Source organism: Saimiri boliviensis, chromosome 6 (genome assembly GCF_048565385.1).
Source record: "Saimiri boliviensis isolate mSaiBol1 chromosome 6, mSaiBol1.pri, whole genome shotgun sequence".
Classification (NCBI taxonomy): Eukaryota; Metazoa; Chordata; class Mammalia; order Primates; family Cebidae; genus Saimiri; species Saimiri boliviensis.
In genome coordinates, this window is record NC_133454.1 from 114,386,837 (window position 1) to 114,413,547 (window position 26,711).

Sequence of the window (26,711 nt, forward strand, 5' to 3'; positions counted from 1 at the left end):
AACTGAGGCACACAGAGATTAAAAGTAGCAACACTGTATGTTACGATTGGAAGGAGATCCAGGAAAGTCTTGAAGCTCCACTGGTCAGAGTCAGCTTGAGTCTCAGACAGGGAGGGTGGGAGATCATGGTGACAGTGACTTTTTTTTGTGACTCTCCTGACCATCCATCCCTGGTCCCAGGAGGATCTGTCCTCTCGGATGGCGGGGTTAGACAGGAGGACTATCTACCCACTTGTCCCCATGGCCCTGACCCTCTGACCTCACCCTCTCCACTGATTTCTTCATGTTAGTTCAACATTAACCCAGAGGGGTCAGGATGGACAATCGCTCAGTGACCCAGGAGCTGCCGCACTATGGCGCACGTCCGAGGCCTGCAGCTGCCTGGCTGCCTGGCCCTGGCTGCCCTGTGTAGCCTTGTGCACAGCCAGCATGGTAAGGGGGTGCTTGCAGGCTGGGACAGGCTGGAGGATTGGGGTGTGGGCCCATGGGCTGGGGTCTCCTGGCTGGACAGAGCACGCTGGTCCCAAGGTAGGTCTCAGTCCCAGGCGGCCACCTGAGGGAAGAAGTCTGGAGCTCAGGGCCTGACAGAGAATGGCTGCTTCTCTCTTCCAATATGGGGAGCAGGTTGGGGGCAAGGGGCAGTGTAGGAGGGGCACAGGGGGCCACAGTTAGCAGCCTTCCAGATACTTCCACCGGCCCAGACAGCCCCTCTCAGAAGCCAGCAGGGCAGGGCAGGCTTCTTGCCTCTACAATGGCCAAGACAGCCAGCTCCTGAGGCCACTGTTCCATGACACCCGCCCCCACTGCAGTGTTCCTGGCCCGTCAGCAAGCGCTGTCGCTGCTCCCGCGGGCCCGGCGAGCCAACAGCGGCTTCCTGGAGGAGATGCGCCAGGGCAACCTGGAGCGGGAGTGCATCGAGGAAACGTGCAGCTACGAGGAGGCCTTCGAGGCTCTGGAGTCACCCACGGACACGGTGAGCCTGGGCTGCTCAGACAGCCCGGGGCCTCAGAGCTGGCCCAGCTCTAGATACTTCCACAGAGAGGCTGGTGAGCAAGGAACGCCACAGCCCCTTTGCTGCTCACGGCCTCATTTCAACTCTAAGCCCCTCTTCCTGGGGTTGGCAAGAGGAGCAGCCTCAGCTTTTCTTGGGGGTCACTGTGGCTGGACTGTGTCAAGGTTCCGGGGTCCTGTGCAGCCCCGTGGCATGAGGGAGGCCTCCTCAGTCTTCAGACATCCATCTACCCTGGCCCGGGTGCACATGGCCTCCTCAGCGGCAGCCTCCTGTGCCACCCTTGAGGGGTGGGACTCTGGGGAGGCCACCACGAGCCCCAGACTCAAGACTCAGTGCTCCTGGAGCCGGTGTCGCCTTCCCTGCCTATAGGGCTCTGCCAGGGTCCTGTGGTCCCCTCTCTTCCCCTCTCCCCCAGCCCTGTTCAGTTTCGGTGTGTGTGCTGGAGGAATTCCCCTATCCTCAAATATTCTTCTTCCTTTGGAAACAAAAGTAGGTAGCTCTGCCACAAACCTCCCAGAGCCTACCCACTGCGTGACTAGGGTAAAGGAAAGTATGAGGAGGAGATGTAACATTTACTAAAACAAACAGGAGCCGCTGTAGCCTCACTCCCAGCCCTTGTTTTTCAGGATGTGTTCTGGACCAAGTACAAAGGTGAGCACTGGGAGGGATCTGCCCCAGGAGGGGAGGCCTGGGGACCCCAGTGAGACAATTCTACCCAGAGAATCTTCCGCTGCATGCAGCCATCCACCCATCTCCCCTTCCCCACTCCTTCCTTCCTCCCTCCCTTCTGTCCATCCATCTCTCTGTTTCTCCACGTCATCTCATCCACCCTCGAATCCAGCCCATCCCAGCCATACCCTAGTCCCAAAGGTAAACACCTGGGTCTTTTCCAGCTTGTGAATTGGTGAGGACGCCTCGAGAGAAGCTCGTTGCATGTCTGGAAGGTGAGCACTTGACACGGGGTTGAGGGGCAGGACATGGAGGGGAGCCCGGGAGCAGAGGAGCTCAGGGGTGGGCTTGGAATGCGGCCGGCGGAGGCCGAGGCCATCTCCAGCATCTGACATCACTCTCATTCCTGGGTTCCACATGTGTCTTTGTACCTGGCTCTGTGTCTGGCGTGCAGGAAGATGACTCATGGAGGAACAAATGAATGAATGGATTAATGAATTCACGTTTAAGGCTTCATTCTCTTTTGCCTGATCAGAGTCTCTGCACCTGCCTAGTCAGAGCTCTGATGATGTCACATCCCCTTCTAGCTTTAGGTGTCATTGCACCAAACAGGAACCCAAGCCCCCAGCTGCTCTGACACCAGGGACTTCCCTGAGCGCACCATGGTGTTTCTAGCGCCTGGTTTCCTTGCATATGTTGTCAGTTTCCTCTGGAGAAACCATCACCACCTACTGAACACTTTCCTATCTGTCAAGGACTGCTTCAAATGTCATCACATCTGCTGAGACTCCAGGGAGCACCCTCCCTCCTGTACCGCATTCTGAATGCACCTTTAGCACAGCAGGCTCCGTGACTTGGAACTCTTTATTATTTATTTATTTTTCAGAGACAGAGTCTCCCTGTGTTGCCCAGGCCAGTCTTGAACTCCTGGGCTCAGGTGATTCTCCCATCTCGACCTCTGAAAGTGGTAGGATTACAGGTGTGAGCCACCGCACCCAGCTGCCATACTTGCATTTGTCAAATTACGTACTCAACAGACATTTTACAAAGTTCCCGCTACGTGCCAGGCACTGTATCAGGTGCTGGGGATTTTAAGAGAATCAGATACAGTTTCTGCCTTCAAGGAATTCAGTCTCAAAAGAGAACAAAAAATATAAAATATTCAAGTGATTGCGGCCGGGCATGGTGGCTCAAGCCTCTAATCCAAGCACTTTGGGAGGCCAAGGTGGGTGGATCACTTAAGACCAGGAGTTTGAGACCAGCCTGGCCAACATGCCCACCTCTACTAAAAATACAAAAATTAGTGGGGGTGTGGTAGCACACACCTGTAATCCCAGCTACTGGAAAGGCTGAGAGGGGAAAATCATTTGAACCCGGGAGGCAGAGGTTGCAGTGAGCCGAGATCACACCACTGCACTCCAGCCTGAGCAACAGAGCAGGACTCCATCTCTAAAAAAAATAAATAAAAATGAAAACACAGGCTGCATGCGATGGCTCACGCCTGTAATCTCAGCACTTTGGGAGGCCGATATGGGTGGATCATGAGGTCAGCTAGCTTGAGACCAGCCTGGGTGACACAATGAAACCCCATCTCTATTAAAATACAAAAAATTAGCCAGGGGTGGTGACGCGCCTGTAATCCCAGCTACTTAGGAGGCTGAGGTGAGAGAATTGCTTGAACCCAGGAGGCAGAGGTTGCAGTAAGCCAAGACTGCCACTGAGCTCCAGCCTGAGTGACAGAGCAAGACTCCATCTCTAAAACAACAACAACAAATAAATAAATATATAAATAAATAAAGTGATTGCAAGAAAAGTTCTGTTCAAGGCACCGAGAAAACACAGGAAAATGAGTGTCTGGTTTGCCAGAAGAATGAGAGATGGCTTCCCAGGAGAGGCAGAGTTCTGTCTGGCCTGGTGGGATGCCCAGATGAACAAACAAGAGGGCATTCCAGGCAGAAGAAACAGCCCGTGGAAAGACCCAGAGGCACCAGGAGCTGAGCTAGCAGGGACAGGTGGACCAGGGCCAGATGAAAAGGATCTTGGTCACTTTTTCATCCCACTGGCCAAGAGAAGCCACTGAGTGGAAGCTCCATGAGGGCAAGGCTGTGACTGTCCTATTTATCGATGTGTGCTGAGCACCCAACAGTGCCTGTCACATGGTGGGCACTCAGCGAATATTTGGAAGTCACTGTTGAGTGGATGGGAGAACTGCAGGGTAGAGAGGAAGAGGAGCTGGGTGAATGCAGGTTAAGGATTGTGGACCACTGCGAGGTTGGAGGCAGGGAATAGACACAACTTTGCTGGGAGAGAGGAAATAAGTCCCCAGGCTCCAAGGCTGACTAGGATTGGGTCTCCACAGGTAACTGTGCGGAGGGTCTTGGTACAAACTACCGAGGGCATGTCAACATCACCGCATCAGGCATTGAGTGCCAGCTATGGAGGAGTCGCTACCCACATAAGCCTGAGTGAGTGATGAGCTGGCCTTCCCACCAAGGGCTGAGAACAGGGAGCAAGGACACCCCGTGGGGCATAGCCTCCTGTTGGGCAATTTCCTGTTCCAGAATCAATACCACCAATGCTGAGACCGACCTGCAGGAGAATTTCTGCCGCAACCCTGACAGCAGCACCACGGGACCTTGGTGCTACACTACAGACCCCACCGTGCGGAGGGAGGAATGCAGCATCCCTGTCTGTGGTGAGCTGGGGGCAATGAGGCGACCCACAGCCAAGGCCCTGGGGCTTCCTGGGGCCTGGCAGCCTGGGATGGCAATCAAGATGCCTGGCTACCTGGGCACAGTGGCTCATGCCTGTAATCCTAACACTTTGGGAGGCTGAGGTGGGCGGATCACCTGAGGTCAGGAGTTTGAGACCAGCCTGGCCAACATGACAAAACCCCATCTCTACTAAAAATACAAAACTAGCCAGGTGTGGTGGTGGGGACCTGTAATCCCAGCTACTCGGGAGGCTGAGGCAGGAGAATCGCTTGAACCTGGAAGACAGAGGTTGCAGTGAGCTGAGATCATGCCACTGCACTCCAGTCTGAGCAACAAGAATGAAACTCCTTAAAAAAAAAAAAAAAAAAAAAGGCCAATCGCAGTGGCTCACGCCTGTAATCCCAGCACTTTGGGAGGCCGAGGTGGGTGGATCACGAGGTCGAGCGATCGAGACCATCCTGGTCAACATGGTGAAACCCCGTCTCTACTAAAAATACAAAAAATTAGCTGGGCATGGTGGTGCGTGCCTGTAATCCCAGCTACTCAGGAGGCTGAGGCAGGAGAATTGCCTGAACCCAGGAGGCGGAGGTTGCGGTGAGCCGAGATCGCGCCATTGCACTCCAGCCTGGGTAACGAGAGCAAAACTCCGCCTCAAAAAAAAAAAAAAAAGATGCCAGCTACCTTCAGAGCTGGCATCAGTCTTTCAAATCATATCTATGTCTATTGCTCAGTGAAGTCAGGGAATCAGGGGATCTGAGTAGGGGGATCTGCCAGCCTCCTTCTGCCCCTCCCCACTCTTGACTTCCTGATGGTCCAGGCTGTGGCTCATTCTAAACATGCCTCCTTTCTGATCAAGGCACTCCTCCCTCTGAGAAGCCCTCCCTAGCCATTTCAGTTCACACGCTCTGTTCTGAATATCGCAGAGCAAGCCTCGTGCCCTGAGAGTTGGCGGGCGTGATGCTGATCTCAGCCGCACTTGCCGATGCATCTGTAGGGTCAATTGATGAAGGCTGGCCATGGCTGGGTGGCTCTGAGTCAAACAATGGTTCCTGCTGAGCCTGGCTCCTCATTGAGGGTTGGGCCTAGATCTGCTCCACCTGCGTTTGTGCTGGGGCTGAGGCAAAAAGGCAGCAGATAACTGGGAAGACTCTTCTTATGCTGATGACAGACACAGAAAACAACAAACAGAAAAGGTCATCTGCCCTGAAGACCTAGGCTCCGAACAAGTACAGTCAGCCCCGCCCACGTTCCATTGACCAGAAGTCTATGTTCAAGGCCAGAGTCCAGAAGTGAACTATACCTCTGCCTGTAAAATCCCAGCAGTGGATGCGGAATGCAGGCAGGGGTAAAGAATTAGTGCTGGTTACCAGTCCACAAACGTGCGTTGGTGTTCTTTGTTCTCTAAGCATCCTTGTTGGGCCCATTGCTTGTTCCTGGGGTTGTTTTTTTTTTTTTTTTCTTTTTGAAACAGACTCTCACTCTGTAGCCCAGGCTGGAGTGCAATGGCACGATCTTGGCTCACTGCAACTTCCGCCTCTTGGGTTCAAGCGATTCTCCTGCCTCAGCCTCCCGTGTAGCTGGGACTATAGGCACGCACCACCATGCCCAACTAATTTTTTGTATATTTAGTAGAGACAAGGTTTCTCCATGTTGGTCAGGCTAATCTCAAACTCCTGACCTCAGGTGATCCGCCCATCTCGGCCTCCAAAGTGCTGGGATTACAAGTGTAATCCGCCTGGCTCCTGGGATTGGACTTATAGCAAGTTCATCCTAATGAAAAAGGCTACCATTTATAACCCAACTCCTATATACACATACACACACTGATGATAAATAAGATTCAGGCTTGCAGAAATTGACCTACTATCCAGGTGAACATCTTAGTGATCCCAGCAAGCTGCCTGCTGTGCCCTATAAAAATACAAACTCCTCCAGCTGCTCCAGGCAGCCACTATCAGCTGACTACAGATAGCCCGAGAGGCCAGTGGAACGTGAGTGGGGCTGACTGCCTGTTCTGGGCCTAGGCCTTCAGGACAGATGACGCTTTTCTGCTTTTCTGTCTCTTGTTTTCTGTGTCTGCCATCAGCATAAGAGTTTTCCCAGGTGCCTGCAGCAGTCTTCAGGCAGTCACTACCAGGTGACCACAGGTAGCCCAGGAGGCCAAACCTGGTTACTATCTCTGGTTTATTCTGTGCCAGACACTTAATGCTGTATATTTTAATTCTCTTAACAAGCCTGCAAGAGTGGCATTAATAACGCCTTTAAAGGCAGACAAACAGAAGCCCAGAGAGGTTAAGTAACCTGAGGCCACACAGGCAGAAAGCAGCAAGATCGGGGTTCACATCCCTGTCTGTTCCAGTCCGTGTGTGGTCTCACACATGCTGCCTCCTCCTTCCTCACCCACCAGGTGAGGATCGAGTCACTGTAGTGGCGACTCCACGCTCCAGAGGCTCCAGGGGGAATCTGTCACCTCCATCGGAGCAGTGTGTCCCCGAGCGGGGGCGGCAGTACCAGGGGCACCTGGCAGTGACCACAAGTGGGCTCCCCTGCCTGGCCTGGGCCAGCCCACAAGCCAAGGCCCTGAGCAAGAACCAGGACTTCAGCTCAGACGTGCAGCTGGTGGAGAACTTCTGCCGCAACCCAGACGGGGATGAGGAGGGCGCGTGGTGTTATGTGGCTGGGAGGCCTGGCGACTTTGAGTACTGCGACCTCAACTATTGTGGTAAGCTGCCTGGGTAGAGGGCCTGAGACGCAGGGACATATCGTGGTGGGAATAACAACAGTTACTTCTGCTTATCGAACACTTACCTCGTTGAGTGCGCTCGTTACAGCCTTACGGTAACCAGGTGGGGGTAAGGTCCCGTACCCATTTCATAGATAAGTACACTAAGGCCCCAGGAGGTTATTGCCTAGTCACCCAAGTGTGCCTGAACGCTTAACCTCTGCGCCAAATGGGCTTCATGGCCCATAGGGGAATTGGGGTGATCTAGGGGATGGGTGAGGAATCGTCCAGCCCAGTCTCAGTTGGTGGCTGGGTCTCAACAGAGGACGCCGTGGATGAGGAGCCAGGAGATGGGCTGGGTGAGGACCCAGAGGGCGCCATCAAAGGGCGCACCTCCACCGTTGAGTACCAGGCTTTCTTCAATCCGAGGACCTTCGGCTCAGGGGAGACAGGTGAGGTAGTGGGCATCGGAGGGGACATGGGGCTTTGGGTCTGTGGGGCTGGTAGCCGGGACTCGCCCCTCACCCTTTGGCTGGCTCTGCAGACTGTGGGCTGCGACCTCTGTTTGAGAAGAAGTTTCTGGAGGACAAAACTGAAAAAGAGCTCTTGGAATCCTACATCGACGGACGCATTGTGGAGGGCTGGGATGCAGAGATCGGCATCTCACCTTGGTGGGTCCTGGAGCCCTGGGCTGCCTGCCATTCACTCCTGGGGGTGGGCCTGCTGCAGGCTCCTCATCCTCAGGCCCTGCCAGTAGGTCCAGGCTTTACAGATGACAACAGCTCAGCATCTAGATCCCACCAACTCCACACAGCAGCCACATGAAATGGGTTGTTTACTTTTTTTTTTTTTTTTTTTGAGATGGACTCTTACCCTGTCACCCAGGCTGGAGTGCAGTGGCACAATCTTGGCTTACTGCAACCTCCGCCTCTTGGGTTCAAGTGACTCTCCTGCCTCAGCCTCCTGTGTAACTGGGACTACAGGCACACGCCATCACGCCCAGCTAATTTTTGTATTTTTAGTAGAGATGGGGTTTCACCATGTTGGCCAGGCTGTTCTTGAACTCCTGACCTCAAGTGATCCACCTGCCCCAGCCTCCCAAAGTGCTGGGATTACAAGCGTGAGCCGCCACACCTGGCCCATTGGTCCTTTACTTCTAAGCAGATGGTGAAGCTGAGACTCACAGAGCTGAGACTCACAAAGCTGTGTCTCGGCTTCACCATCTGCTTAGAAGTAAAGGACCAATGGGCCGGGTGTGATCTGTACACTGCTAATGGATTTGAATTCAGTCCTTCTGATTCCAGAGTTGTGCTACGCTATGTGAATTGTGGAATGGAAGGACCTGGGGAGGGGGTGCAAAAAGCAGGAAGCAGTTCAGGTGTGGTGGCTTACCCCTGTAATCCCAGCACTTTGGGAGGCCAAGATGGGAAGATTATTTGAGAGCAGGAATTCAAGGCCAGCCTGGGCAACATGGCAAAACCCCATCTCTACTAAAATACAAAAGTTAGCCAGGTATAGTAGCATGTGCCTATAGTCTCAGCTACTAAGGAGGCTGAGGTGGGAGGATTGCTTGAGCCCAGGAGGTTGAGGCTTCATTAAGCTGTGACTGTACCATTGCACTCCAGCCTGGGTAACAGAGTGAGACCCTGTCTCGAAAAAGTTAAAGTGTGAGGCAGCCCCTCAGCATCACACGGAGGCTCCAGGCCCAAAGGGCAGCCAGCCCAAGCTGGGATCTGGGCCCCTGGAAGCAGTTCTGCCCAGCTGGTTCTTAGACCTGGGACTCGTTAGTCCTAGGGCTGGTGTGGAGGCAGCCTCCTCCCCCTCAGCTCTTAATACTTCCTGCTCCCCCTCCTAGGCAGGTGATGCTTTTCCGGAAGGCTCCCCAGGAGTTGCTGTGTGGAGCCAGCCTCATCAGTGACCGCTGGGTCCTCACTGCTGCCCACTGCCTCCTGTACCCGCCCTGGGACAAGAACTTCACTGAGAATGACCTTCTGGTGCGCATTGGCAAGCACGCCCGCACCAGGTACAGAACTGGTGGCCTGTGGGTGTCTGGCAGGGGTCTGAGTCCTCCAGAGCAACCATGAGAGGACCTGGTGGATCCAGGCCACACGGGATGTTCTGTATACCCCCCACAACATGATATCCTGGCAGTTTCTGCTGGAAAGTCCGTTTGGCCATGTCCTGACTGAGCCTTGGAGCTGGAGGCAGACATCCCTGTCTGCCTCCTGGTCCCTCCAACACCAGGATATGGCCCACGTGGGAGTCTGAAAATAGAGTCTATCTGGACTGGGGCGTGCAACCTGTGCCCCTATCCCTGTGTCCACCTGGTTGACTGACTCCAAAGCCCTGCATGGCTTTAGGCCCAGGAAGAAAGGGCCAGGCGGCTGCCATGGCAGGAGCCAGCCCTATCCCCTCCCTGATGGCCTGCAGGACACCCTGTTTCCCAGACCCCAAGGGCAGGCAGTTTCCTGCCCCTCGCTAGGTGAACCTACAGCTTCCTCATTTCTCTCTTGGGGTCTCTGCAGGTATGAGCGCAACATAGAAAAGATATCCATGCTGGAAAAGATCTACATCCACCCCAGGTACAACTGGCGGGAGAACCTGGACCGGGACATCGCCCTGCTGAGGCTAAAGAAGCCCATCACCTTCAGTGACTACATTCACCCCGTGTGCCTGCCCGACAGAGAGACGGCAGCCAGGTGGGCCACCAGATGCTTATTAGCTGGGGGGCAGAGCCTAGTAGCCTTGCAGGAGTCCTTACCCCTTTTCCAAGCCTCAGTTTCCTAGAGTGAACCCAAAAGTTTTTCCAGCACTGGCGTTTTATTATTTATTTAGTTAGTTTTTCGAGACGGAGTTTTGCTCTATCACCCAGGCTGGAGTGCACTGGTGCAATCTCGGCTCACTGCAACCTCCGCCTCTTGGGTTCAAGCAATTCTTCTGCCTCAGCCTCCAGAGTAGCTGGGATTACAGACAACGCCACTGCCCCCGGCTAGCGTTTCATTTTAAAATGTTTGTTTATTGATTGATGGAGTTTCACTCTTGTCTCCCAGGCTGGAGTGCAGTGGTGCAATCTCGGCTCACTGCAAGCCCACCTCCCAGCTTCAAGGGATTCTCTTGCCTCAGCTGGGATTATAGGCGTGGGCCACCATGCCCTGCAAATTTTTGTATTTTTAATAGAGACTGTGCGTTTCACTGTGTCAGCCAGGCTGGTCTCGAATCCCTGACCTCAAGTGATCTGCCCGCCTTGGCCTCCCACCGTGCTAGGATGACAGGTGTGAGCCTCTGTGCCCAGCCAGCACTGGTGTTTTAGATGCTGGTCTCTTAGGAATGGCGTTGGGGCTGGGCAGCATCTGTGGGGGTTGGCTCTCACCAGGCTCTTTGCCTTCCCCAAAGCTTGCTCCAGGCTGGATACAAGGGGCGGGTGACTGGCTGGGGCAACCTGATGGAGACGTGGACAGCCAACAATAAGGTGCTGCCTAGTGTCCTGCAGGTGGTGAATCTGCCCATCGTGGAGCGGCCGGTGTGCAAAGCCTCCACCCGGATCCGCATCACGGACAACATGTTCTGTGCTGGTAAGTCTGTGCGGGGCGGGGCGCGCCCAGGGATAGGTGGGGCCTGGGTTGGGAGGACTGAGTTGTGCCTCCGTTGAAGCCATGTGACTTTGGGCCAGTTGCCTAACCTCTTGGTGGCTCGGGTTCTTCCTCTGTAAAATGGAGGTAAAAGTCTGTATCCCATAAGGTTATGGGAGGGTTAAATGAGGCAGCGTAGATTAAGATATTTGGTATACTATCAGTCATTAGTGAAATGTTAACTATATGTGAGCTCAGATAGCAGCAAGAGACTGCGGGTGGGGAAATGCCATTCATTCATCTAGTCACTCAGCAAATATTTACGTAGCATGTATCACGTTCCAGGCAGCATCCCTAGGGTATATGACAGGGATCCAGACCAACAATGCCTGTGCCCTCAGCTTCCTTCCTAGGAGGAGGGTATGTCCATAAACAGATCTGAAGCAGCAATCCCTGCCCAGTGCTGTGAAGAAAAATGAAGCACAGGGAGAGAGTAGGGGCGATGAGGTGAGCTTCTAAACAGGGTGGCCAGATGAGGTGGGCAGATCACTTGAAGTCAAGAGTTCGAGACCAGCCTGGGCAACTTGTCTCTACTAAAAATACAAAAATTAGCTGGGCCTGGTGGCACAAGCCTGTAGTCCCAGCTACTCAGGAGGCTAAGGCAGGAGAATTGCTTGAGGCTGGGAGGCGGAGGTGGCAGTGAGCTGAGATCTGGCATCGCTGCACTTCAGTTTGGGCAACAGAGTGAGACTCCATCAATCAACCAACCAATCAATCAATCCGGTGGCCAGAGAAGGTTGGAGAAGGCCTCCATGAGAAGGTGATGTCTGGGCAGGGACTGGAAGAGGGGAAGGAAGGAGCGAGCAGGCATGTGTAGCGGGGAGGAGCCCCACAGGCTGAGGGTCATGGCAGGCACAAAGGCCCTGAGCTGGGAGCACACTTGCCTTGTTTGGGGCTTAGTGGGGAGGCCTGGGGGTGCTGAGGAGGGGCAGCAGTGGGTGCAGGGAGAGAGGGGAGCAGACAGAGGACTGGCACTTCCTTTAGGGGCTGGAAGGACTTTATTGAGTGAGATGGGAAGTTACGGAGGGGTTTGTGGCAGGTTAAGAACTGATCCGACTGACTTTAAAAATAAAAGATTAAAAAAATGGAGTGTAATTTCAGACTCACGGAGAAGTTGCAAAAATAATACAAAGATTTCCTGTGTACTGTCATCCAGATTGTCCCCCATTCTGTGTATGTGTGGGAGTTTTTATATATATATATGCATAGTTTGAGAGCAAATCATGCATATGGTTCCTTTTTACCCATAAATACTTGAGTATTTCCAAAAAATTAAACCCAAGGATGTTCTCTTATATAACCACGGTACAAATATTAAAACCAGGAAATTTTTTTTTTTTTTTTTTTTTTTTTTGACAGTCTCACTCTGTCACCCAGGCTTGAGTGCAGTGGCACGATCTCCACTCACTGCAACCTCCTCCTCCTGGGTTCAAGTGATTCTCTTGCCTCAGCCTCCCGAGTAGCTGGGATCATAGGGATACACCACCACATCCTGCTAATTTTTGTATTTGTAGTAGAGACATGGTTCAACATGTTGGCCAGGTTGGTCTTGAACTCCTAACCTCAGGTGATCCACCCTCCTTGGCCTCCCAAAGTGCTGGGATTACAGGTGTGAGCCATGGCGCCCAGCCCAAACCAGGAAATTAAGGTCTATTGTCTAATCTATAGATCTTATTCAGATTTTTGTTAGTCTTGCTAATGTCTTTTATAGGGGGAAAAAAAGCATTTTTCTCACCCAGGATTCAATGAAGGATCTTTGTGTTCCATGACCTTGACATGTCAGATGAGCACAGTCTGGTTATTTTGTACACTGGCCCTGGGTCTGGGCTGGCCAAGGTTTCCTCATGGTCAGGTTCAGGCTCAGTGGTACCATGTCCTTCTCAGTGTGTTCTCAGTTAACTGGTACATGAGGACAATTGTCTCATATGCAGTGAGTCTAACTTTGACCTCTTGAGGAAGGTAATATCTGCCAAGTTTCTTGCTGTAACTTCTGCTTTTCCCTTTGTAATTAATAAATATTTGGTGATGAGATACTTTTATTTGATTTTTTTTTTCTTTTTTTTTTTTGAGACAGAGTCTCACGCTATTGCCCAGGCTGGAGTGCAGTGGCACAGTCTCAACTCATTGTGACCTACACTCCCTGGGTTCAAGCAATTCTCCTGCTTCAGTCTCCTGAGTAGCTGGGATTACAGACACATGCTACCACACCTGGCAAATTTTTGTGTTTTTAGTAGAGAAGGGGATTCATCATGTTGTCCAGGCTGGTCTCACTCCTGACCTCAGGTGATCCACCTGCCTTGGCCTCCCGAAATGCTAGGATTACAGACATGAGCCACTGCGCCTGGCCTACTTTGATATGTTGTATTGTTTGTCATCAAAACCTTCTCCCAACTAGGGTGACTACCAAATACTGTTTTTCAAATTCTGTCATTCCTTCTACATTTGTTAGTTATTTTATTGTTTTCCTTTCATTCTATCAGTGTAGACTTAAGGATCCTTACTTTATTCTAAGGGTTTCCTTTTTTTTTTTTTTGAGATAGTTTTGCTCTTGTTGCCCAGGCTGGATGGAGTACAGTGGCTTGATCTCTGCTCACTGCAATCTCTGCCTCCCGGGTTCAAGCAATTCTCCTGCCTCAGCCTCCCAAGTAGCTGGGATCATCAGCACCTGCCGCCATGCCTGGCTAATTTTTTGTATTTTTAGTAGAGATGGGGTTTCACCATGTTGGCCAGGTTGGTCTGGAGCTCCTGACCTCAGGTGATTGATCTGCCTTGGCTTCCCAAAGTTTGGGATTACAGGGGTGAGCCACCGTGCCTGGCCATACTTCCTTACTGTTGTTACTTCTTTTGATGCTCAAATGATCCCAAGTTTGGCCGGTGGGACTCCCTTCAAGCTGGCTTCTGTGACTTGGGGAGATGTCCTGTCACTCTTTGACTGCTTTCTTACTGTTTGGCACAGCAAGATGTTTTGGGTTAATCCTGCCTTCCTGACTGTAGTGTTGGAACCAGCCATTTCTCCAGGGAACCCTGCTAGCGGAATTTACAACCGCGATCTGGGTGCTGGCGTGTGCACATTGCTAGTTGGGATGTCATTACTTCTAGGCTCTCTCAGTGGACAGAACCAGAAAAGAATTATATGATGCATACAACAACATCTCTATCATCTATATAAAAAACCACAAGTTTCTACTGAAACCTCCAGTTCCAATCTAACATCACCAGATTCATTTTAGCTTTTCCTCTTATTTGTAATTCTCTCTGTTGACAGTAAGAAACCTGACTCCATTATCTGTAATGCATTTACTTAGTTGAGCAATACTAGAATACACAGTTTCAGAATCCTCCATCCATAGCACTATTAAAAACAATCCTGGCTGGCGTGGTGGCTCGCACCTGTAATCCCAGCACTTTGGGAGGCCGAGGCAGGTGGATCACAAGGTCAGGAGACAGAGACCATCCTGACTAATACAGTGAAACCCCGCCTCTACTAAAAGTACAAAAAAATTAGCCAGGTGTGGTGGCACGTGCCTGTAGTCCCAGCTACTCGGGAAGCTGAGGCAGGAGAATTGCTTGAACCCAGGAGGCAGAGGTTGTAGTGAGCTGAGATTGTGCTCCAGCCTGGAGACAGAGCAAGACTGTCAAAAAAAAAAAAAAGTGGAGGCTGGGCGCGGTGGCTCAAGCCTGTAATCCCAGCACTTTGGGAGGCCGAGGTGGGTGGATCACGAGGTCGACAGATCGAGACCATCCTGGTCAACTTGGTGAAACCCCGTCTCTACTCAAAATACAAAAAATTAGCTGGGCATGGTGACACATGCCTGTAATCCCAGCTACTCAGGAGGCTGAGGCAGGAGAATCGCCTGAACCCAGGAGGCGGAAGTTGCGGTGAGCCGAGATCGCACCATTGCACTCCAGCCTGGGTAACAAGAGCAAAACTCCGTCTCAAACCCATAAAAAAAAACCCTCTATGCTCAGCCCACTGCAACCTCTACCTCCTGGGCTCAAGCCAACCTCCCACTTCAGCTTCCCGAGTAGCTGGGGCTACATGCACACAACACCATGCTCAGCTAATTTTTGATTTTTTGTAGAGCCTGGGTCTCACTATGTTACCCAGACTGGTCTTGAACTCTGAGCTCAAGTGATCCACCCAACTCAGCCTCCCAAATTGCTAGGATTACAGGTATGAGCCACCATGCCTGGGCTCTCCTGGTAAATTTTTAGAAGTGAGGTTGCTAAGTCAAAAGGCAAACGTGTCATTTTTAAAGAGATTTTCATATTTCTTTTCATAAGGGTTGTACCAGTTTGCATTTCCAGCAGTGTATGAGAACACCCATCTCCCCACAACCTTGCTAAAAGAATGTCACACTTTAAAATTTTTACCAATTTGAGAGGTGAGAAATAGTATCTTGAAATTGTTTTAATTGACATTTTTCAAATTGAAAATGAGGTTGAACATCTTTTCGTATGATTAAGGACCCTTTTTACATAATTTTTTTTTTAATGCAGTTTCACTCTGTCGCCCAGCCTGGAGTGCAGTGGCATGATCTTGGCTCACTGCAGCCTCCACTTCCCAGGCTCAAGTGATTCTCCTGCCTCAGCCTTCCAAGTAGCTGGGACCACAGGTGTGTGCCACCATGCCTAGCTGGTATTTGTATTATATATCTATATATATCTATATATTTTTTTCTTTTTTTTGAGACAGGGTGGTTTCACCATGTTGGCCAGGCTGGTCTTGTGATCCGCCCACCTTGGCCTCCCAAAGTGCTGGGATTACAGGCGTGAGCCACCGTGCCTGGCTGTATTATATAATTTTTTTTGGTGGATTTTCTCTTCATGGTTTTTTGTCCATTTTTTGGTCCCTTATCAATTTTTGTGAGTTCTTCATATTTACATTAGGCCTTTATTTGTGGTATACATTGCAAATGTTTTCTCCTAGTTTGTCAGTTTTTTTAACCTTATGTATAATTTTTTTGGCCATGCAATTTAAAAAATTACTAGGTAGTCAAATTATCAATCCTTTATTTTATTGAATCTGGATTTTGAATCAGAGTTAGATAAACCTTTCCTGGCTGGGCACAGTGGCTCACACCTGTAATCTCAGCACTCTGGGAGGCCAAGGCAGGCGATCACCTGAGGTCAGGAGTTCAAGACCAGCCTGACCAACATGGAGAAACCTCATCTCTACTAAAAATACAAAAATTAGCTGGGCGTGGTGGCTCATACCTGTAGTCCCAGCTACTTGGAAGGCTGAGGCTGGAGAATTGATTGAACCCAGGAGCTGGAGGTTGCAGTTAGCCGAGATTGTGCCGCTGCACTCCAGCCTGGGCGACAGAGCAAGACTTCGTCTCAAAAACCACCAACAGGCCAGGCGCGGTGGCTCAAGCCTGTAATCCCAGCACTTTGGGAGGCCGAGGTGGGTGGATCACGAGGTCAAGAGATCGAGACCATCCTGGTCCACATGGTGAAACCCCATCTCTACTAAAAAATACAAAAAATTAGCTGGGCATGGTGGCGCGTGCCTGTAATCCCAGCTACTCAGGAGGCTGAGGCAGGAGAATTGCCTGAACCCAGGAGGCAGAGGTTGCAGGGAGCCAAGATCGCGCCATTGCACTCCAGCCTAGGTAACAAGAGTGAAACTCCGTCTCAAAAAAAAAAAAAAAAAAAAAAAAAAACAAACACCACCAACAAAAAAACAACAGTAAAACCTTTCCTGATACCTAAGTCATTGAGGAATTCACTCATGTTTTCTTCTAGTACCTGATTTAATTTTTCTGCACTTAGATTCCTGACTCATATGGAGTTTATTTTTGTGTCTGATGTGAGGTATAATCTAATTTGTCGTTTTCCAAATGGCTAATCAGCTGTTCCTACACCATTTATTAAAAATTCTTGACCAAGTATGTTGGCTCACACCTGTAATCCCAGCACTTTGGAAGGCTGAGGCAGGATTGCTTGAGGCTAGGAATTCAAAACCAGCCTGGACAGCATAACAAGACCGTGTCTCTACAAGAAAATATTTTAAAAATTAGCTGGGCATAGTGGCATGTGCCTTCTAGTCTCAGCTACTTGAGAGGCTGAGTTAGGAGGATCGCTTGCTAGGAGTTCAAGACTGCAGTGAGGTATGACTGAGCCGTTGCACTCCAGCCTGGGTGACAGCGAGAACCTGTTCCTATATATAAAAAAATCTGTCTTTGCACTAATGATTTGAGATTTTACCTTTATCGCATTCTAGTTTGTATTTTATTTTTATTTATTTATTTGAAATAGGGACAAGTCTCACTATGCTGCCCAGGCTGATCTTGAACTCCTGGCTGGGCTCAAACAGTTCTCCCGCGTTGGCCTCCCAAGCTGCTGGGTTTACAGACGTGAGCCACCATGCCTGACCTAGGTTTTATTTTTTATTTTTATTTTTTCTTGCACCCAGCTAATTTTGATTTTGTTTGATTTGTAGAAAGAGGGTTTTGCTATGTTACCCAGGCTGGTCTCGAACTCCTGGGCTCAAGTGATCCTCCTGCCTTGGCCTCCCAAAGTGTTGGGATTATCAGAATGAGCCACAGTGCCCAGCCTCACACTCTGGATTTCTGTGGATAGAGTAGGCATGAGGATGAGTATGTTTCTGGACTTCCTACTCAGCTTTCCTGGTCTGTTGTCTGTGCACAGCGCCACATTGTTTTTTTTTTTTTTTTTTTTTTTTTTTTGAGACGGAGTTTCGCTCTTGTTACCCAGGCTGGAGTGCAATGGCGCGATCTCGGCTCACCGCAACCTCCGCCTCCTGGGTTCAGGCAATTCTCCCGCCTCAGCCTCCTGAGTAGCTGGGATTACAGGCACGCGCCACCATGCCCAGCTAATTTTTTGTATTTTTAGTAGAGACGGGGTTTCACCATGTTCACCAGGTTGGTCTCGATCTCTCGACCTCGTGATCCGCCCGCCTCGGCCTCCCAAAGTGCTGGGATTACAGACTTGAGCCACCGCGCCCGGCCTTGTTCTCTTTTAGTTTTTCTTTTCCAGTGTTTTCCTGGCAATTCTTGCCTGTTTGTTTTTCCATATGAACTTTAGTTTCAACATGTCTAGCTCTATAAAAAATCTTGGTGGCATTTTTATTGGGATTATGATACTTTTATAAATTAACTGGGAGAACAGACATATTTTTGATGTTGAGTCATTTTATCCAAGGAAAAGAAATGTCTTCCCATTTGTTCAAGTCTATTATTGTCCCTCTCTTGACGGCTGCAATGTATTCTCTCATAATTTTTTCCCTTGGGTTTTTTTCTTTGAGACAGAGTTGTGCTCTTGTTGCCCAGGCTGGAGTGCAATGGGGTGATCTTGGCTCACTGCAACCTCTGCCTCCCAGGTTCAAGTAATTCTCCTGCCTCAGCCTCTCAAATAGCTGGGATTACAGGCACCCACCACCACACCTGGCTAATTTTCCATTTTTAGTAGAGATGTGGTTTCACCATATTAGCCAGGATGGTCTTGAACTCCTGACCTCAGGTGATCCACCTGCCTTGGCCTCCCAAAGTGCTGGGATTACAGGTGTGAGCCACCATACCTGGCCCCCTTGGTATCTTATTTTATGTATTTGTAATATCTTATTTTTCTTGAGTAAATTAGCTAATTGCTTGCCAGTTTTCTAAAAACAAATACCTAGGGATTTGATTTATGAAATCATTAGGCCTGTTATTTTTCTATTCTGTTGCTTATCAATTTCTGCTTTTATCTCTTAAAAAGTTTTCTTGGCCAGGCACAGTGGTTCATGCCTGTAATCCCAGCACTTTGGGAGGCTGAGGTGGGTGGATCATGAGGTCAGGAGATCGAGACCATCCTGGCCAACATGGTGAAACACTGTCTCTACTAAAATTTAAAAAAAAAAAAAAATTAGCCAGGCTTGGTGGCGTGAGCCTGTAGTTCCAGCTACTCGGGAGGCTGAGGCAGAGGAATCGCTTGAACCCCGGAGGCGGAGGTTGCAGTGAGCCAAGATTGCACCACTGCACCCCAGCCTGGCAACAAAGTGAGACTTTGTCTCAAAAAAAATTTTTTTTTCTTATGTTTTTGTCTGGTTTACTTTTCTATTACTAGCTTGCTTTATTTATTTATTTATTTTTGAGATAGGGTCTGTCTTGCTCTGGTGCCCAGGCTGGAGTGGGGTGGCAGAGTCATAGCTCACTGCAGCTTTGAACTCCTGGGCTCAAGCAATCCTATTTTTTTGAGACAGTCTTGCTCTGTCCCCCAGGCTGGAGTGCAAAGGCGAGATCTTGGCTCACGGCAACCCATCTCTCGGGTTCAAGCAATTCTCCTGCCTTGGCCTCCTGAGTAGCTGGGATTACAGGTACGCACCACCACGCCTGGCTAATTTTTATATTAGTAGAGATGGGGTTTCACCATGTTGGTCATGCTGGTCTCAAACCTCCTGACCTTGTGATCCACCCTCTTTGGCCTCCTAAAGTGCTGGGATTACAGGTGTGAGCCACTGTGCCCGGCCCATGCCTTTTTTTCTTTTTCTTTTTCTTTTTTTTTTTTTTTTTTTTGAGACGGAGTTTTCGCTCGTTACCCAGACTGGAGTGCGATGGTGCGATCTCGGCTCACCGCAACCTCCGCCTCCTGGGTTCAAGCAATTCTCCTGCATCAGCCTCCTGAGTAGCTGGGATTACAGGCACGCGCCACCATGCCCAGCTAATTTTTTTTTGTATTTTTAGTAGAGACAGGGTTTCACCATGTTGACCAGGATGGTCTCGATTTCTTGACCTCGTGATCCATCTGCCTCGGCCTCCCAAAGTGCTGGGATTACAGGCGTGAGCCACCGCGCCCGGCCCCCTTTTTCTTTTTCTTTTTTTTTGTTTTTTTTTAGTTAGTTTGTTTTTTTTTTTGAGACGGAGTTTCGCTCTTGTTACCCAGGCTGGAGTGCAATGGCGCGATCTCAGCTCACCGCAACCTCCGCCTCCTGGGTTCAAGCAATTCTCCTGCCTCAGCCTCCTGAGTAGCTGGGATTACAGGCACGCGCCACCATGCCCAGCTAATTTTTTTGTATCTTTAGTAGAGACGGGGTTTCACCATGTGGACCAGGATGGTCTCGATCTCTTGACCTCGTGATCCACCCGCCTCGGCCTCCCAAAGTGCTGGGATTACAGGCTTGAGCCACCGCACCCAGCCTTTTTCTTTTTTTTTTTGATATATACTTTTGTAAGGCATCATACCTAGAACCTTTTTGAAATGCCTTTTTAGTTCCTTTCTTTTCTTTCTTTTTTTTTTTGAGACAGAGACTGGCTCTGTTGCCCAGGCTGGGGTGCAGTGGTGTGATCTCAGCTCACTGCAGCCTCTATCTCCCAGGTTCAAGTGATTCTCCTGCCTCAGCCTCCCCAGTAGCTGGGATTACAGGTGCCCACCACCAAGCCTGGCTAATTTTTACATTTTTAGTGGAGATGAAGTTTCTCCATGTTGGCCGGGCTGGTCTCGATCTCCTGACCTCAAGTGATCCACCTACCTCAGCCTCGCCAAAGTGCTGAGATTACAGGCGTGAGTCACTGCGCCTGGCCTTCAGATTTCATCTTTGTTTAGCCTGAGTTCCACTTCAACCACTTTCCGCCTTTTATTTCTTCTGATTGTCCATTTATTTTTTAACTTTTGATTTTCTGATTGAAGTTGTTTTTCTAGATTACAAGTTTGGCTGAGGATATTTATTTCAGTTAGTTTTCTTTTTTCATGGTTGTGGCTTTTTTAAGATGGGGTCTTGCTCTGTCACTCAGGCTGGAGTGTAGTTGCATGTTCATAGTTTATTACAGCATTGACCTCCCATGCTGAAGTGATCCTCTCACCTTAGCCTCCCGGGTGCCTGGGACCATAGGCATGCACCACCACACCTGCCCCAATTTTTATTTTTTGTAGAGTGGGGTCTAACTATGCTGTCCAGGCTGGTCTTGAACTCCTGTGCTCAAGCAATCCACCTGCCTTGGGCCCCCAAAGTGCTGGGACAACAGACGTGAGCCACTGCGCCCGGGCCATGGTCGTGTTTTGAGGAAGAATTTTATTAGCTGAGGTCTTTTTATTCATATTTTGTTTTTCTATAGTGTCTTTGTATGGATCTATTTTAGTTTTCGTTTGTTCCTTTTGTAAATTTGTAGTTATTTATAAGATTCCTAATTTGATCGCCCCCGTTTCTTTTATCTGGTAGGTAATATTTTTCCATCCTTATCCCTACATGTTTAGGTATTAGATATACAACTAAATATACTAATTAAAGGTTTAGTTGTTTTGCTGAATTCTAGTGACATTAAAGGTGTGTGGTTTTTTTTTTTTTTTTTTTTTTTTTTTTGAGTTGGTGTCTTGCTCTGTCACCCAGGCTGGAGTGCAGTGGTACAATCTTGGCCCACTGCAACCTCTGCCTCCCAGGTGCAAGCAATTCTGCCTCAGACTCCTGAGTAGCTGATACTACAGGCACACAGCACCACACCTGGCTAATTTTGTATTTTTAGTAGAGATGGGGTTTCACCACATTGGCCAAGCTGGTCTCAAATTTCTGACCTTAGGTGATTCACCTGCCTCGGCCTCCCAAACTGCTGGGATTAAAGGTGTGAGCCACTGCATCCAGCGAAGGTGTGGTCTTTTGTGTAGGTTTTATTGTTGTTGGTGCTGTTCTGAATTGTTTGTAGAGGTTATGGGGGGAGATTTGAACAAAGGCAACTACCATTATTATCCTCAGCAGATTAGCTTTTAAACTTTTTTTCCTTTGTCTTTTAATTTCTATTATTTTTTGAGACAGGGTCTTACTCTGTCATCCAGGCTGGAGTGTGGTGGCATGATCACGGCTCACTGCAGCCTTAACCTCCCAGGCGCAAGTGATCCTCCTGTCTCAGCCTCCTGAGTAGCTAGGACTACAGGCATGAGCAACCATGCCCAGCTAATTTTTTGTATTTTCTGTAGAGACGGGGTTTTGCCACATTGCCTAGGCTGGTCTTGAATTCCAGAGCTCAAGTGATCCACCTGCCTTGGGCAGGAATCACCACGCCCAGTCTGGCCCAACTTTTTAAGAGCATGATTCTGCAAGAAGAGATTTTAGGTGGGCAAAGAATTAAGGAAACTAGTGGTTCAGGAGCCAGAGCTAGAAGTGGTGAGAAGGGGTTGGATTTGGGGTCCACATTGACGGTAGAGCTCACAAGATTTGCTAGGATTGGATGTGTAGGGTGAGGAAGAGAACAAGAGTGACTGGAAGGGGGAAATGGACTCTCACCAGCTATGTCTTGTGAGGGGGTGTGGCCGGACTGAGCTACGCTCCTGAGCACGGCTGTTCTCTCTCAAGGTTTCAAGCCTGGTGAAGAGAAACGAGGGGATGCCTGTGAAGGCGACAGCGGGGGACCCTTTGTCATGAAGGTGAGCTTCTCGCAAGGCCAGGGCCTGGTGAACACATCTTCTGGGGGTGGGGAGAAACTCGAGTCTCTAGATAAACAGTTGCCTGGCAGGGGAATACTGATGTGACCTTGAACTTGACTCTATCAGAAACCCCATCTTTCTTCTTCAGAACCCCTATAACAACCGCTGGTATCAAATGGGCATCGTCTCATGGGGTGAAGGCTGCGACCGGGATGGGAAATATGGCTTCTACACACATGTGTTCCGTCTGAAGAAGTGGATAAAGAAGGTCATTGATCAGTTTGAAGAATAGGGGGCTGCTCATATTCTGGGCTCTTGGAAGCAATCCAGTGAAAGAATTATTTTTGTGTTTCTAAAATTATGGTTCCCAATAAAAGTGACTCTCAACGAGCCTCAATGCTCCCGGTGCTATTTATGGGCTCAGGAAGAGCCAGTAATACCGCTGGATAAAGAAGACCTTGGAATCCAGCACCTGGTGCACACCTGTAGTCCCAGCATTTGGGAGGCTGAGGTGGAAGAATCCCTTGAGCCCAGGAGGTTGAGGCTGCAGTGAGCTACTGCACTCCAGCCTGGGTGACACAGCGAGACCCTGTCCCAAAAGAATCCGCCATCTTCAAACCAGGTGAGAAGAAAGGGCCAGGTGAGAGGACAGATGGCAGGTTGAATTTACAAGCATTTAAGATGTTCCACACTCTAGGCTTTAATCCTCACAAGAGGTAGGTGAGCAAACTGGATTTGGAGAAGTACCTGGTCCATGGTCACACAGCTAAGAAAGGTCAAAGTAGGAATTCAAATATAGAAAACATTGAGTCCTGTGCTTTTAGTTGTCTCGACATCTTTCTTCCTATCATTAAAATGATGTCAGATCAGGTAGGGCATGTTCGCTCACTTGTAATCTCAGCAACTTGGGAGGCTAAGGTGGGAGGATTGCTTGAGGCTAGGAATGTGAGATCAGTCTGGGCAATGTGGTGAGACCCAAAAAATAAAATTAGTTGGGCATGGTGGCATGTGACTGTAGTTGTTTACTTAGGAGGATCACTTGAGCCCGGGAGGTTGAGGCTGCAGTGAGCCATGATCATGTCACTGTACCTGCACTGCAGCCTGGGTAACAGTGAGATCCTGTTTATAAAAATCAGATCTGGGCAGGTGTGGTGGCTTACGCCTGTAATCCTAGCACTTTGGGAGGCTGAGTCGGGTGGATCACAAGGTCAGATCAAGACCATCCTGGCCAACACAGTGAAACCCCATCTCTACTAAAAATATGAAAATTAGCTGGGCATGGTGGTACACACCTGTGGTCCCATCTACTCAGGAGGCTGAGGCAAGAGAATCGCTTGAACCCGGGAGGCGGAGGCTGGAGTAAGCTGAGATCGCACCACTGTACTCCAGCCTGGTGATAGAGCGAGACTCCGTCTCAACAACAACAACAACAACAACAACAACAACAACAACAACAACAACAAACAGGTATATGCTCAGTACTTTTTCTTCCTCCTGACCTCATGATCAGCCTGCCTTGGCCTTCCAAAGTGCTGGGATTACAGGCATGAGCCACCATGCCTGGCATGTGCTCAGTTTTTAAATGCCTTCCTTTGGCTGGGTGCGGTGGCTCACGCCTGTAATCCTAACACTTTGAGGGGCTGAGGTGGGCAGATCACTTGAAGTCAGGAGTTTGAGACCAGCCTGGCCAACATGGTGAAACCCCATTTCTACTAAAAATATAAAAATCAGCTGGGCATGATGGCAGTCACCTGTAATCTTGGCTACTTGGTCACCTCCCAGATTCAAGTGATTCTCCTGCCACAGCCTCCTGAGTAGCTGGAATTACAGGCAAGCACCACCACGCCTGACTAATTTTTGTATCTTTAGTAGAGACAGGGTTTCACCATGTTGGTAAGGCTGGTCTTGAACTCTTAACCTCAGGTTATCCACTTGCCTCAGCCTCCCAAAGTGCTGGGATTACAAGTGTTGAGCCACTTCGCCCGGACCTCCATCCTTCAAATCATCTCTAGATTACTTAAACCTAATAGAACATATATGTAGCTGTTACATTGTATTTTAAAATTTGCATTATTTTTAATTGTATTGTTATTTTTATTGTTTTCTTTCCCCACAAATAGTTTCAATCTGCAGTTGGTTGAACCTGCAGATGCAAACCCACTGATCTGGAGGGCCACCTGTATATTAAAAGGTGTATGTAATGACTTTACTTACCTCTTATGGTTATGAGGATTAAATGAGAGAACTTACATAATGACCTTAGCATAATGCCTAGTGCCCAGGTAAGCTCTCTGTGAATCACCACTCATATCCTCACTATTGCCTGGGAACTGGACCAGGCATCGGGCCTGTCTGCTCCTCTGCCGTTTACCTCCTCCCGCCCTTGGACCCTGCAAATAGCCCATCAGTGGGGAAGTTGCTTCCTGGAATGTTTCCTCACACAGCAGTTACCAGCTGGAACAATTTATTTTTCCAAGAAATGGGACCTCGGCCGGGCGCGGTGGCTCAAGCCTGTAATCCCAGCACTTTGGGAGGCCGAGGCGGGTGGATCACGAGGTCGAGAGATCGAGACCATCCTGGTCAACATGGTGAAACCCCGTCTCTACTCAAAATACAAAAAATTAGCTGGGCATGGTGGCGCGTGCCTGTAATCCCAGCTACTCAGGAGGCTGAGGCAGGAGAATTGCCTGAACCCAGGAGGCAGAGGTTGCGGTGAGCCGAGATCGAGCCATTGCACTCCAGCCTGGGTAACAAGAGTGAAACTCCGTCTCAAAAAAAAAAAAAAAAAAAAGAAAAAAAAGAAATGGGACCTCAAATTTTAAGTTGTAAGAGTCACAGGCTGCAGTGGGTCATGCCTGTAATCCCAGCACGATGAGAGGCTGAGGCTGATGGATCATCTGAGGTCAGAAGTTGGAGACCAGCTGGCCAACCTGGTAAAACCCCGTCTCTACTAAAAATACAAAAATTAGCCAAGTCTGGTGGTGGGTACCTGTAATCCCAGCTTCTTGGGAGGCTGAGGCAGGAGAATTGCTTGAACTCAGGAGGCAGAGGTTGTAGTGAGCAGAGAACATGCCACTGCACGCCATCTAGCCTGAGTGACAGAGCAAGACTCCCTCTCAAAAAAAGAATCACAGAACTTCAAAAATACCCTTTCATAGCAGATTCTTCATGGTTACTGTTGGCAGAGGTCACAGGTATAGGACACAGCATGGCTTTCCCTTGAGAAGTCCCATCCATGAGCTCAGGGGAAGAATAAAGATCAATGTTGGCCTCAGGCACAGGATAGTGGAGTGGAGCAGGGAATCCCTGTGGTTACAGTACCTGGCCTCGGATCTTCTTCTAACGTGGTTTTCAGCAGGAAGGAACCTAAGAGGGATCTTCAGCCCTTCTGCTTAACATTTTTTTTTTTTCTCATTTTTCAACACATCAGAAAACAGAAGAGTTCCTTGCCCTCATTCTTTGGTTCTAGTTGACCTGCAGTGAGCTTGCAGGATCTTGGCAGCTCAGAGCTTCAACTCAATCCAGGGGGAAGGGATTTAGAATTACTTGTAACACGCAGGACCTGCTTTTTAAACAAGGATACACGTTCTCCTAAGTCTGTTTCCTTCCAACATAGTGGTCAGTGTTGTAAGCTCTAGGAACTTGGGTTTTTGAAATCAGCTGTGCTAATTCCAGACCGGAGTACAGCACTCTTTTTCCTTCTTCTGAGACAGGGTCTCACTCTGTTGTCCAGGCTGGAGTGTAGTGGAGTGATCATGGCTCACTGCAGCCTTGACCTCCTGGGCTCAGGTGATCCTCCCAACTCAGCCTCCCATGTAGCTGGGACTACAGGCTTGAGCCACTATGCCCAGCTAATTTTTGTATTTTTTTTGGTAGAGCCATGTTGCCCAAGCTTGTCTTAAACTCCTGGGCTCAAGTGATCCACCCAGCTCAGCCTCCCAAAATGCTAACGTTATGGGCGTGAGGAACCAGGCCCAGCCTGTGTAGCCATTCTTTCTAAATGTCTTTCCGCTATTGCAGCAAATGCCTCCATCTCTTCAGTGAACAAATACCAAGTCCCATGTTTCCATTATAAAGGAGAGAAATTTAATTTCAAGAGGCTCAGGGGCCACCTAAAAACGATGACTGGAACCTATACAAGATTAATCTTCCATCAGTCTTTCATTTCTTGGACATCAATTGAGTAGACGGTGAGCTACAACAGAAAAGTTCTTTTGAACTTTGTAACTGCCCAAAATCTCCTCCTGAATCCAGTACCTTTTCATGCCTAAGAGTTTTTCTGACTGTGAAGGGAGGTCCCATGGATTTTATTCCAGAGGTGAATACTCAGCTCACTTTCTGCTCCTTACTCTGAATGTGAAGCAACTGTTAGCCTGGAGCAAAAGAGGCTCAGACAACCAGGCAGGAAACCACTAAGCTTTCCCAAACTCCATTAGTCAAATGAACCCAAGTCTAGTTCTCACAAGTGTGAGAACCACTGAAGCCCAGCCAACCTCTGGGCACAATCTTGTGTGCCTCTGGTCAGCAAAGTGGTAGGAGGTCCAAGAGCTCCTTGAAACCTCTGGTGATAATGGAAGGGAAGTCATGACCAAAATCTCAAAAACAAGGAT

At 49.4% G+C, this 26,711-nt stretch overlaps 1 protein-coding gene across 1 annotated transcript; it reads left to right on the top strand.

The window, feature by feature from the left end:
• The first annotated feature begins 312 nt into the window (after positions 1-312).
• Positions 313-22,491, top strand: F2 (coagulation factor II, thrombin). Its single transcript, XM_003920047.4, has 14 exons — positions 313-432; positions 810-973; positions 1,639-1,663; positions 1,906-1,956; positions 4,041-4,146; positions 4,243-4,376; positions 6,803-7,117; positions 7,441-7,569; positions 7,662-7,788; positions 8,973-9,140; positions 9,643-9,816; positions 10,511-10,689; positions 22,031-22,101; positions 22,250-22,491. Exons 1-14 carry the CDS (start codon positions 354-356, stop codon positions 22,391-22,393), a joined length of 1,866 nt encoding a protein of 621 aa, XP_003920096.1. The 5' UTR covers positions 313-353; the 3' UTR covers positions 22,394-22,491.
• The last annotated feature ends 4,220 nt before the right edge of the window (positions 22,492-26,711 follow it).